General features: G+C 43.4%; 4 protein-coding genes across 4 annotated transcripts; 3 read left to right on the top strand and 1 right to left on the bottom strand.

The window, feature by feature from the left end:
• Window positions 1–1,038: 1,038 nt before the first annotated feature.
• On the bottom strand, window positions 1,039–2,771 carry LOC115758930 (cytochrome b5-related protein). Its single transcript, XM_030699730.1, has 3 exons — window positions 2,285–2,771; window positions 1,846–2,228; window positions 1,039–1,787 (listed from the first exon to the last, which is right to left on the bottom strand). The coding sequence occupies exons 1-3, from the start codon at window positions 2,696–2,698 to the stop codon at window positions 1,274–1,276; spliced, it is 1,311 nt and encodes a 436-aa protein (XP_030555590.1). The 5' UTR covers window positions 2,699–2,771; the 3' UTR covers window positions 1,039–1,273.
• A 1,869-nt stretch (window positions 2,772–4,640) lies between these two features.
• LOC115758571 (cytochrome b5-related protein) lies at window positions 4,641–6,523 on the top strand. The gene is made up of 4 exons (XM_030699283.1): window positions 4,641–4,892; window positions 4,970–5,300; window positions 5,392–5,774; window positions 5,838–6,523. The coding sequence occupies exons 1-4, from the start codon at window positions 4,798–4,800 to the stop codon at window positions 6,349–6,351; spliced, it is 1,323 nt and encodes a 440-aa protein (XP_030555143.1). The 5' UTR covers window positions 4,641–4,797; the 3' UTR covers window positions 6,352–6,523.
• A 1,072-nt stretch (window positions 6,524–7,595) lies between these two features.
• On the top strand, window positions 7,596–9,250 carry LOC115758611 (UDP-glucuronosyltransferase 1-5). The gene has a single exon (XM_030699342.1). The coding sequence runs from the start codon at window positions 7,613–7,615 to the stop codon at window positions 9,197–9,199; it is 1,587 nt and encodes a 528-aa protein (XP_030555202.1). The 5' UTR covers window positions 7,596–7,612; the 3' UTR covers window positions 9,200–9,250.
• Window positions 9,251–9,737: 487 nt separating this feature from the next.
• LOC115759087 (UDP-glucuronosyltransferase 2A1) lies at window positions 9,738–12,308 on the top strand. Its single transcript, XM_030699921.1, has 2 exons — window positions 9,738–10,659; window positions 10,726–12,308. The coding sequence occupies exons 1-2, from the start codon at window positions 9,956–9,958 to the stop codon at window positions 11,645–11,647; spliced, it is 1,626 nt and encodes a 541-aa protein (XP_030555781.1). The 5' UTR covers window positions 9,738–9,955; the 3' UTR covers window positions 11,648–12,308.
• The last annotated feature ends 269 nt before the right edge of the window (window positions 12,309–12,577 follow it).

Below are 12,577 nucleotides of genomic sequence, written 5' to 3'. Positions count from 1 at the left end.
AGAGAGAGAGAGAGAGAGTGAAAGAGTAAGTAACACGGAGAGTTACATAAAGTGAGAGTGAAAAGAGAGAGATCGAGCGAGAGAAATAGTAATGCTGAGAGTTTGAAGTATTAGAGGAAGTGAGAGTGAGAGAGAAAACCTTCTTAGTAAAAGAGACAGGGCGAGAGGTTATTATATTATACAGAGCAAGAAAAAAAGAAAGAAAGAGAGAGAGAGAGAGAGAGGGAGAGAGAGCGCGCTGGAAGGGGTTAATTGCTAGTGTAAATGAGAGACAAAATTTTGAGCAAAAAAAAGATTAGTTTACAAAGAAAGAGATAGTGAATAAGAAAGAGAGTAAGAGAGAGTCAGAGAGAGAGAGAGAGAGAGAGAGAGAGAGAGAGAGAGGGAAAGTGGTGAGGGAGGGGGAAAAGGTATGATCTCATCTTAAATGAAAAAAGGAGAAAATCGACTTAAAAATACTCAGTTAATGTAATGCGGAATTAATAATTTAAAAATAACGACCGCCCTCCTCCTCGATTCTCAAAAATTCAAGTAGAGCCTGCACATTTTTGTGTAATTTCAGTGCATTTTTTGTGTGTGATGTAATGTGGCTACAAACGAAAAGTGTAATGTGAATTTAAAATGTTGTAGTCATTATTGAAAGTAAAGGAGCGCCCTCCTCCTCGATTCTCAAAAATTCAAATAGGGTCTGCCCATTTGGATGTTATTTCAGTGAATTTTTTTTTTTTTAGTTTAATGTGGCTACAAATGAAAAGTGTAGTGTGAATTTAAAATGTTGTAATTATTATTGAAAGTTAATGAGCGCCCTCATCTGCGATTCTAAATAATCATAATTGCCTGCAATTGGGTGTAATTTTAGTTATTATTTATATCGTGTGATAATATTGCGTATACTTAGCGACTGTCTTTCTTCGCGATTCTCAGGAATTATAGTTTGGCAAACATATTTTAAACTAGAACGCGCCCGAGTGGACGAAAGGTAAGTGCAAATGTTGTAGATTAATAAAATTGAATAACAATACTGATACACATATCCCGCAAATTTCATAATTTTTATTTTGCATACTTGAATGAAAATACATTTAATATATTTTATGCTGAATCTTTATCTAATAGGAGTAGTTTTTACATTTTAGACAAAATATATATATAGATAGCATCTTCATTAATGAAGAGCACAGTTCTATCCCATCCACTTCTAATGCTATAAACCCATATGCATAGGGCGATCCCTTCATTTACAAACACACACACATACAATGTTGAAGATATTCTATTTTCCAGCACCAGGTGCCCTGGGATTGGGTTCAGTGCGCAACAGCTGCTTGTGCTGTCCAATCATGTGCTCAATATGATTGCATTCCCGCAGTTCGCCCTTGAACTGATCGAGGGTCTCATAGAGCACTGGATAAAGAGCGGGCAGCAGTCCGTGATCGAGAGTGGGGAATAGATGATGCAGCACATGATCACCAAAGTGAGTAAGTACGAGAAATTGTGACCATTTCAAGTCGCCGCGATCGATTATAGTGTCCACCTGGAACAGGCCCCAGTCGCGATCCTCACGATTCGCATCGCCCTCGTGATAGATCTCCGGGTCATGATGCGCCGCATTCAGACCGATTACGCAAAAAGCAAAGCTGGCGATGGACGTCATCGATAGCCATAGCCGTAGACAACATAGTAAGCCTGCCGAGCCACCCGATCCATAATACATGACCAGGGGTATGGAGAGCGGCAACAGATCGTGCCAGTACATAATATTTGTGTGGCGCAGCGAATAGAAGATGCTATAAATATATTATTGCGTTTATCAATTGATCAGTTTAAAGATTATCAGGCACCTACCGCATGCCCATTTGCAGGAAGAATGCAATGGCATAGGCCAGTGGCTCCGTGACCCAAGATACATAGCGCAGCGCCTTGGTCTTAATGTGCGGATTGGGCACCCAGCAGAGCAACGGCTCGAACATGCTTAGCTCCAGATCCATGTAGGAATTGGGATAGATGTGATGGGACAGGGCATGCGAGATGCGCCACGAGCAAAAATTCATCATACCCAGATTGAAGGTGTACATCTGCCAGTTATCGCGACGATGGAAATAATTGTGGGACACTATCACTGTCCAGCAGAGCGCCACACCTGCGAGAACCAACGCCAGCAGACTATCATACTTGGCGCTGGCCACGGCAAACAGATAGGTGGAGAGCAATATGCCCAGGTGGATCATCTAAAGGGGGAAGGAATTGAACAAAGATCGTCGAGGATCATCAAAGATCTACTCACATCGCTCTTTCGCTTGGGCCGCTTGTCTATCGTCTTCAGCTTCTCCCGCACGCGCTCCTTCAGCGTCTTATAGAAGCCATCCTCGTGCAGGGTCAGCGTATAGATTCGCGGCTTGGCCGCATCCCGCACTTTGTACTTGGCAATCATCTTCTCTGGAGCCGTGGTTAGATGATGTGCCTCAAATGCTTCGGTAATGTCTGTGCCTTTGGTTTCCCGTATCCAAAAGGTGCCGCCCGGATGCTTGTCAATGAATTCCGTAAAATCGTAAATGCCATCCTTAATGCGCCAAAGTCCTTCGGCCTCATCATCCTGACGCTTGCCCTTTTGCCAGCTGTGAACTGTCACCAGCGCCGAATTGCGATATGTGGGAAACTTGGTGGCAATTCCGCTCTTCTTCCACGTCTCAATGACCATTGTCCTAGATCCTTGCCGGGCTCTCCCTTTTGCGTATAGAACCTAACTCGAGCTGTTTTCAACGCGTACTGAGCGTTATTTAGAGCGCGTCTAGATTATAAGTGTCGACCTAAGCCGGTCGCAAATCGATGCATGAATAACAAGTTGGTGTTTTACTTGTGAGTGACCAACTATGAGATACCCTCTTGTTCATTATTCATTATAAACATGCACAATTTCTCGTGGTTTCCTTCTAAGATTCATCATATAATAATTTGTAAGTTAAATGCCTGAGCTTTGTGAAATTTTCCGAGCTTTATATGAGAGGCCAATGCTAATTATAATAATAATCAATAGTTTTCGATACTAGGAGAGTATCGATAAATTTAAGCTAGCTTGGTCTGTGTAAGGAATTCGAAAATCTTAATTGAATAATCTTCAAGAAGCACCAGGCTACATCAGCTCAAGAATATTAATACTTAAAGGCTTTGCCTGTTACAAACACCTTCACAAATTCCATATGCCCTGTCTCACCCATTTCCAATAGTTGCTAGGTATCAAAACATTTCCATTATGATAACCGTGACGCGTCGTGTTATCAGTCCCAGCGATGTCGAGTCTGCCATCCTATTACACTGGCAGCACAGCCAAGTGTTTGGAACCCGATGATATCGTTGCTTCTACACGTGAACCACGCTGACCCACGGTGACGCGTGTCGTGGTCTATCTACCCGTAATCGGCTTGCAATCAGCTAGTAGTTATGTTAAGCGCTCCCTGCCGGCTGCCGGGGTCAGGCCTAGGTAAATATTCTGCTGATACGCAGCTAGCTTTAAGAAGGCGTTGCACGTTTTGCAAAACTAACCGCGACGCAGCACATTTATGTTATCAGATGGAAAAACTAGCTTTTAATAAAAATATAAATTCACTTTAGGCGCATTTAAAAATGTTTACAAAAATTAAATTTGAAATTGGAAATTGCGTAAATTACTTTGCGATCTTTTGAAGGAATTTGAGCATTGTCATTAATTTTTAACAATTGATGAAATTATAATAAAATTAAGCATATGTATTCATGATCGGATTGATCGACAAGCCGATAACTATATTTAAGAGTAAAAGAGAAGAAAAACTTGAACTGAGTTCTTGTATTAATATCTTTTTTTGTAGGTGTTTTGAATTTCAATTTTGATCGATTTAACATATTTAATATCAAGAGCATTTAATCTTCGGTGCTGTGTTTCCAACTATGCTTTCTTGTGTATTGTTTATTGATAGCTCCCTAGTCTTATCAAACAGATGTCTTTCAGAGTTTGATTAACATATGCACAATCAAAGCCTAAACGTTTCCACGGCAAGTTCGACATTATAGACTAAGATTTGTTCAATGGAAATCTAACAGTGTCCGAATAAATCTATCCTCTATAACATACTTTTAGGTTGCCCATCAAGTATATATTAAGCTTTCATTCAACGTTTTAGTTTACTTATATGCTTCTTGAAATAGAACAAACTGGTATCGAGCAAAGAACTAGCCTGTTCTCGAGCTGTTTCACATATATAAGTGTTAGTGTAAGTGGAAATTATAAATACCTATCTACCCAAATAAGTTTTGTCATGGGATTTTGAAGTGTTTTATGGACAGTTTTTATATTGTACGGATTCTTTGGTGAATCAAATTGGTATTGAGACTTTAAAGACTTGATCTTGGGCTTTCTTTTGTGGCAAAATGTTTCCCGTTTAAAACTTTTAGCGTCTTTTTAACTCAGCCAAAGCTGCTATGCATGCGTTTTCAGTATCTTGACATGGGGTTTTGCAGTGATCTATTTACATTTCGTTGCAATGCAGTTAGTTCTGGTGTGTTGGAGCAGCCCATTGATAAGAGGCGTTACAAAAGCCGAAAGCTCGCCGAGCTTTTATAATTTGTCGAGTGGTGTGAGACAAAAGCAGAGCGACGCTCCACAGGGCGAATCATAAGCGAAGCAGGCGGCCAGTCGAGTGGGGTCTGCGAACAAACAGACCGGTTTTATAATTTTATATGAGCTCTTGGACTTCGGCTAACACAAATAGAAAGATATAGAAAACATTTGTGATTAGTCAAAAGATTAGGCTTCAAATAAATATGCCACCCAATGCGGAGCTGGAGGCCTGGCGCATTTCGGGCATATCCCGCACATATCCCAGCTATCGCAGACATTGGCCCATCATTGACGAGAGGTGCGTAGCTCGACATAGTTATAGATTGGTGTTGGACCATATCCCAAGGGTCACTCACAGTTGCCCCGCCCTTGCAGCTGGCTGGAGGGCAAACACCGAGACGACGAAGCCGAGGGCCTGTGGCGCATTAAAGATAAGCTCTACGATTTGACGGACTTCGCGCAACGGCATCCGGGCGGCGCGTTCTGGATCGAGTGCACCAAGGGCACCGATATAACCGAACCCTTCGAATCACATCACATTGAGGAGCATGCCGAGCGGATGCTCAGCAAATTTGAAGTGCGCCCAGCCTCGAAGCCGCGAAATTATATGTTTACGCTGGAGCAGAATGGCTTCTACGTGACCCTAAAGAGGCGAGTGCGAGCGAAGCTGCGAGCGCTTAATTATCGACCCAGCTATAAGACAGATGTGAGTTTAAAAAAAGAGAAAGTAGTTTTTAGTATATTTTGATTCAGGTTTTCTTGGAATATCTTCTAACATATTTCTCGTATATTTGCAGCTACTTCACACCGGCATCCTGATCTCAGTGCTCCTCTTCAGCTGGGCCAGCACAGTCCTGGACTCCTTGATATTGCGTGTCTTTGCGGGCCTGGCGCTTTGCTGGTTATCCACCTCGGCGCACAATTACTTCCATCAGCGTGATAATTGGCGCATGTATAGCTTTAATCTAATACTGCTCAACTTCAATGGCTGGCGCATATCGCATGCCCTTTCCCATCATGTTTATCCGAACTCGCTGCATGATCTAGAAATGTCGTTCTTTGAACCCTTCCTCTGCTGGGTACCCGGTCGCCACTATGCGAGCCGGCCACAGCGTCTGATCTCCGTGCTGATATCACCTTTTATATATACGGTCATGAGTCTAGTGCAGTTAACACAACGGTTAGTTTTCCTCTAATATAAAACTTTCGTATGAAGCCATATTTATTTATATTTCCTTTACAGTGTGGTCTACTCGCTGCTCAAAACGAATGTTATGTACTGGCACGATCTTTTGGGCTTTACCTTACCTGCCTTTCTCTATATCTCGACAAGTGTGGGTCTTGGCTCCGCGATCACTAGCTGGCTTATTATTTTGGGCCTGGCCAGCTTCCTGTTCGGCTTCATCGGCCTAACCGCAGCTCATCATGATCCACGCATTTATCACGACGGCGACGCCACGCGCTCTGATCGCGATTGGGGACTCTATCAGCTGGATACGATCATTGATCGTGGCGACATCAAGTGGTCCGATCTACTGGTGCTCACCCATTTTGGTGAGCATGCACTGCATCATATGTTTCCCACTCTGGATCATGGTGTGCTGAAGCAGCTCTATCCGGAACTGCAGCAGACCTTGCGCGAGTTCAAGTCTGAGCTGCGCGAAATCAACCACTGGGGTCACATCAGGGGTCAGACCCAGCAGCTGTTGCGTATGGAAACGAATCCGATTCCACCGGGCAGCAAAAAATTTAAATAGTTTAATTGCTGATATAATTGTCGTGGTGATTGGGTGAGCTTTGATATGGCCTCCAATTAAATATATGTTCTTCTGTGTAACTAGACGAGTAAGTAAAAAATGTGTTTCCAACAATTATAAGAGAGTATTGTTCTCTTTATCAGCTGGACAAATGGGCATGATAATAAAAAGAGTTTAATTATATTGCTATATATTATTTTCTCTCTCTCTCTCTCTCTCTCTCTCTCTCTCTCTCTCTGTGCTCCTTCTCTCTGTTCTTGACCGCTGTGTTCTTTGTTCTTTGATTTATCTTCGAAATTATGTTTGACAAATATTATCCCCAGTAACATAGGGATCGAGCTGTATACATATAGCTAGTAACATTCTCTTAATCGCCAGGAAGAGAGTTTGGCATTAAGAGATAGGATTTTCTTAGGATTGCTCTTTTGATATTTCAAAAGAGGTTTTTGATTTGATAAAACGAAAAATATATATATATTTTGATGGGTAAAGGGAAAAATTGAGAACAAATTACAATTAAGAGAGAGAAATGAAAGTAAGAGAGAAATGGAGAAAGAGAGAATTGAGAGAGAATTGTCAAAATAAGATAGCAAAAGTTTGTGCTATATCATTCTGACGCTACACACAACATATTTTACTTATTCCTAATGGGAATCAACAATTTGGCCAATCGAGATATTTTTAAAATTTACAATAAGTATGAGTAACAAATAGGTATAGTCCGACTAGAAAATACCCTACAGTATGCAAATTGTATCTTGGAATCGATATTTATCGATTTTGAAAAATTCAAAGAGAAAATTTACCGTGTTAAGCGGTCAAGAACTACGAAGGTCTACAAGCTTAATCAATATCCTCTAGACTCAGCTTGCCGTCTTCATCAAGTATATACAGATGTTCTACCTTTTGCGCATCCGGATAGACCTTTAATATACCCGCTTTTAGTCATTTTTAATGGTTACAGAACAGAATTATAGCTAGCCGAAGCTTTAATACCCTGTAAGACACACTGACTTCAATATAGAAAGATATTAATTATAAAAAATAACTTTATATGCTTGTATATTATATATATACAGTTGTTATTATGTAACCCATCCATTGTACAACTCACGTAGCCCACGACTGAAGTTAATGATAGGCAAAAAATCGGCGGACGATCGATAAGCGACTCGTTTGGCATTGGTTATAAATAGACTGCTCTGGGGCTACAGTCGCGTAGTTAAGAATAAAGCGTTCCACCGCACAGTCGTCAAGCAACATGGTTGGGTTACGGTTGAGCATAGTTGGGCTCTGCCTGTTGATGATCGCATTGCCCGCGCGGGGCGCCAACATTTTGGGCCTGTTCAGCAGTCACAGTCCATCGCACTTGATACTCCACATGTCAATGATAAAGACGCTGGCCGAAAATGGACACAATGTGACCGTGGTGACCATGATGAAACCCACTGTCACGCACAAAGATATACACGTAATTGTGGTGCCCTTGACGGATGAGCAGGAAGAGCTACTGGAGAGCCAAATGAATGAAATGGCTGGTCAAAAGAATTCGGTCATCGATACCATGCGGCGTCTGATGAGCGGCATGAGGGTGATGGTTGACTCACAGCTGGAGCTGCTGTCGGATCCACGCTTCCAGCGCATATACGAGACCAAGTTTGATTTAATGTTCATGGGCTATTTCATCAACGATTTTCAGCTGGGCGTGGCCGCCAAGCTGCAGGTGCCGGTAATTATCTCCTGGATGCAGGCGCCCATGTTGGCCGTTGATGAGCTTGTGGGCAATCCCACAGAGACTTCGTATGTGCCTAATTTGGGAACGCCATTGGCACGTGGCGAGAAAATGGGCTTTGCCAAGCGTTTGCAGAATCTGGGCATAGAGGTCGTTGTTAGGACTATGTGGACGATATTCGACCGTCGCTTGGAAAAGTACTATAATCAACAGTTTGGTCATGAAGTCAACTTTCCGACGCTGGGCGAGATGAAACGCAACGTTTCCATGCTGTTCACCAATAGCCACTCCATCAGTGAGGGTCCCATCAGGCCATTTGTGCCAGCCGTTGCGGAAATTGGTGGCATTCAAGTCAAAGACCAGCCTGATCCCTTGCCGGAGGACATTGCCCACTTTCTGGAGAAGGCGCAAAATGGTGCAATTTTGCTCTCCCTCGGCACGAACATCAAAAGCACGGCTGTCAAGCCCGAGCTGGTGCAGTCCATGTTCAAGGTGCTGTCAGGCCTGAAACAGCATGTGATCTGGAAATGGGAGGACTTGGATAATACGCCCGGTAAATCGGCAAATATTCTTTACAAAAAGTGGCTGCCACAGGACGACATACTCGCCCATCCCAAGATCAAACTCTTCATCAACCATGCGGGCAGAGGTGGCATCACGGAGGCGCAATACCACGGCGTACCCATGCTGGCTCTACCGATCTTCGGCGATCAGCCCGGCAATGCGGAGAATATGCAAAATGCCGGCTATGGCGTAGCCCTGGACTTGCTGCAGCTCAACGAAGAGAACTTCAAAGCAAATATCCTGGAAGTACTTAACAACAAGCAGTATGCCCTGACCATCAGTCGGTTCTCGCATCTGTACCGGGACAGGCCCCTCACGGCCAAGCAGACGGTGCTCTACTGGACTGAGTATGTGCTGCGGCACAAGGGTGCCCCTCATCTCCAGAGTCCGGCCGTGCACATGGGCATCGTGGCCTACCACAATCTAGATGTTTATGCTGTACTCGCAGCTGTCTTATCCCTTGTCCTGTTCTTAACTTGGCTTGCATTCAAATTCACTTGCCGCAAGCTATGTGGCAAGTCGAAGACGAGCAAGAAAGTGAAGAGACAATGAGCATAAGTAATCGTAAAGTATATTAATTCGTAAGAGTTGTCTGAAATATATGTATTTGAATAAAACCACCTAACGAAACTTAAGCTAAACTCTGTGATTAATATTTGATAAGCATATCCTGACGCCCTGTATGGGAAATATTGTGCCATAACATGGCTGCACTAGAAATATTCAGGGCTATAGAGTATACACATATGTGCTTGATCAGAATGACGCGCTGAATAGAATGTTTGAAGTGCCCTGACTGCTGTGTGCTTCTCAACGTGCGATCACAGAAATAAAAGTCGTAAAGTTAATGGGACAACTCTTAGTTCAAATCACATTTATAGCTCTCTTTTATCAGTTCTTTGTTAGAAAACGATTTAAAGAGAAACGCAAGTGACTATTTAAAGAGAAATGCAGCTGGAATAGACTACTGAAGATAGCATAGCCTCCGGCTTAGACAATGCGAAATTCCATTCATTGAATTAAAATATTTAAGGAAACTTTTGCGATTTCATAAGTAATTCATTTAATCTTAGCCATGAATGAACTTATCAATAAACAATAAATGATTTGCTGTACAGCAGACGTATTTAGCTACAAAAAAAATGTCCGCTCCTAAAGGAGCTTATCAGGCCCTTCGAGAGATAATATTAATGTAATACTGCCCTGTCATCTTGGCGCAGCAAGTGTGTTTGATTAAGAGAGCTTCGACCCGGCGCGAGCTGTGCAAATAAAAGCCGCTTGACTGATCCGTTCGCCAATCAGTTGAGCATGAGGATGGTCCGAGGCAACGTGCTCTTGATGATTCTGGCACCGCTGCTGGTGCTCCCAGATTCGCGTGTGAATGGCGCTAACATTTTGGGCATGTTCAGCACATTTAGTCCATCGCATTTGATAGTGCACATGTCGATGATGCGGGCCCTGGCGGATAGTGGACACAATGTGACCATTGTGACTGCTTTGAAGCCCAAGCTCGTGCCGCATGAGAATATAACACATATCCTGGCGCCGCTAAGTGAACACCATCTGGCCTTCATCAACGAGTACATGGAAAACTTGGCCAAGGAGAAGCGTTCGATGGCTATGACATTTCTCAAGACAATAATAGGAACAGGTCAATTGATGGACAGCCAATACGAGTTCCTGTTACATCCCAATGTGCGGGCACTTCACGAGCAGCCGCAGGTGAAGTTCGATTTGATGATCTTGGGCTTTGTGTTCAATGATTACCAATTGGGCGTGGCAGCCAAGTTGGGTATACCCGCGATTATAAGCTGGGTGGGCGTGCCATTTTCATTTGTCGACGACGTGGTGGGCAACATCTACGATCCCGCGTATGTGCCTAACGTGAATGTGGTTCAGCACAAGCGCCTCCATGCCATGGGCTTCGGTCTGCGACTGCGCAACTACCTAAGCTGGCTGCTGCTCAAAGGCATAGGTCTGGCACTGGATGTACGCATGAACAACTATTACACGTGAGGAACACCCTCCACTTTTCGACGAACTGCATCCTAATCCTTGGCCCCTCTTTTATTTTATAGACGCGCTTTTGGCGAGGATTCTGCTATGCCCAGCTACCAAGATGTAAGGCGTCGCGTCTCGCTGCTCTTCTACAACTATCACTCGCATAGCGAGGGTCCTGTACGTCCCACGGTGCCGCAGTCCATTGAAATAGGTGGCGTGCAGATCAAGGAGCGGCCGGATCCATTGCCTAAAGAGCTGGCTGAATTTATGGCCAATGCCACAGAGGGTGCCATCTTTTTTAGCCTGGGCACCAATGTCAAGAGCTCCTACTTCAAGCCACACATTATGGAGGCTATCTTCCAAGTGCTCGCGCGCCAGCCGCTGCACGTCATCTGGAAATGTGATGATCTGCAGCATAAGCCGGGCCATGCTGCAAATATTTACTTTCACAACTGGCTGCCACAGGACGACATTCTGGCCCATCCGCACACCAAGCTTTTCATCACGCACGCCGGCAAGGGTGGCATTGCGGAAGCCCAGTACCATGGTGTGCCCATGCTGGCGCTGCCCGTGTTTGGCGATCAGCCTGGCAATGCGGAGCTAATGGTATCCGCCGGCTTCGGACTGAGTCTGGATCTGCTCACGCTAACCGAGGACAGTCTGGAGCAGGGCATACGCGAGTTGCTGCACAATCCTGCGTATCGCCAGAATGTCCGCAAGTTTTCCCAGCTGTATCGCGATCGTCCGCTCACTGCTCGCCAGTCTGTCGTCTATTGGACGGAGTACGTAATGCGGCACAATGGTGCCTACCACCTGCAGAGTCCCGGGCTGCACATGGACTTTGTGGCACGCCACAATCTCGATGTGTATGCCTGCCTCCTACTTGCTCTTGCCGTCTCTCTGTTTGTTTTTGTGCTGTCGCTGCGCTGCTTTAAGGCAGCTGCGGCGATTGGCACGCTCAAACGACAAGGTCAAAGAGAATTAGACACCTACATCTAGTTAATCCAATTGATAAACTGCACCCATTACGCGCCGCAATCAGACACATAATGCTATAATCGGTACATATATATATATATACTTTTTTATATATAGAACCACACAAGTATCAACAAGTTGCCAACACTCCTATTAACTATTAATAGGCGCATTTTTCTCTCTTTCCTCACTCCCTGTCTCCTTATCTGGCAGTGTGCAATCACACTGAGGAAAATTACTTAGTAGCTGCTGAAGAATTTAAGAAAAGTGTCTTACTATTGCTCTAATATATATAGTATATAACACTTTTAAATTAAAAACCAAAAAAGTCAATTAAAAAACCTTAATGTTGAATGGGTTGTCTGCAAAAATTGATACCTGGGTAACTGGGTTCTAAGATTGTAAAATTGTAACATATGATTTAAGAAGAGTCCGAAATGCAGATTTAAGAAATGGGTCTTATTTTATATTTAACAAACACCTTTTAGATGTTTCAAACATATATATCCTACATATTTTAATCGAAAAATTATACAGAAAAGTTGATGAACAGGGAATAATATTTAGAAACTTTAGGCGAAAAAAACGGTATGCATAGTAAACTTACAAGCCATTAAATTCCAGGTTTTTCTATATAAAAACAATGTTTTAGTCTAGTTTACCTTCAGTGCACTTTGCCTGTTGTACTACCCCAAGTTTTACTATAATTTCGAGATAAGCCCCTACGTGATTATTTGAGTGAGTTAATCAAAAAGCAATGTCAAGTTTTGTTTGCCAATTAAGCAAAAAACGATATAACGAGCTTAATTTTTCTGTAAGTTACTCTCTCTTTCTCTCTCGTGCTCTCAACGAGCAACTTGTGCCCTCAGTGCAATATTTTTACTATTCTCTGAATCATATCTCGATTCTCGAACAGAGCCGGTTCTCAGTCTCTCCGCTGCCATCGAAACG

This window comes from Drosophila novamexicana, unplaced genomic scaffold (assembly GCF_003285875.2).
Source record: "Drosophila novamexicana strain 15010-1031.04,08,12 unplaced genomic scaffold, DnovRS2.1 tig00000193-arrow-pilon, whole genome shotgun sequence".
Taxonomy (NCBI): domain Eukaryota; kingdom Metazoa; phylum Arthropoda; class Insecta; order Diptera; family Drosophilidae; genus Drosophila; species Drosophila novamexicana.
Note: the sequence above shows the minus strand (reverse complement) of the source record. Positions and strands in the feature narration are given on the sequence as shown.

Bases quoted from the DNA above. Each gene is read 5' to 3' on its own strand.
- LOC115758930 (XM_030699730.1), bottom strand. From the start codon at position 2,698: ATGGTCATTGAGACGTGGAAGAAGAGCGGAATTGCCACCAAGTTTCCC. The intron at 2,229-2,284 runs GTGAGTAGATCT...TTCCCCCTTTAG, and splicing joins GGCCCAAGCGAAAGAGCGAT to ATGATCCACCTGGGCATATT. The intron at 1,788-1,845 runs GTAGGTGCCTGA...ATATATTTATAG, and splicing joins TTCCTGCAAATGGGCATGCG to CATCTTCTATTCGCTGCGCC.
- LOC115758571 (XM_030699283.1), top strand. From the start codon at position 4,798: ATGCCACCCAATGCGGAGCTGGAGGCCTGGCGCATTTCGGGCATATCC. The intron at 4,893-4,969 runs GTGCGTAGCTCG...CCGCCCTTGCAG, and splicing joins TGGCCCATCATTGACGAGAG to CTGGCTGGAGGGCAAACACC. The intron at 5,301-5,391 runs GTGAGTTTAAAA...GTATATTTGCAG, and splicing joins GACCCAGCTATAAGACAGAT to CTACTTCACACCGGCATCCT.
- LOC115758611 (XM_030699342.1), top strand. From the start codon at position 7,613: ATGGTTGGGTTACGGTTGAGCATAGTTGGGCTCTGCCTGTTGATGATC.
- LOC115759087 (XM_030699921.1), top strand. From the start codon at position 9,956: ATGAGGATGGTCCGAGGCAACGTGCTCTTGATGATTCTGGCACCGCTG. The intron at 10,660-10,725 runs GTGAGGAACACC...TTTATTTTATAG, and splicing joins CGCATGAACAACTATTACAC to ACGCGCTTTTGGCGAGGATT.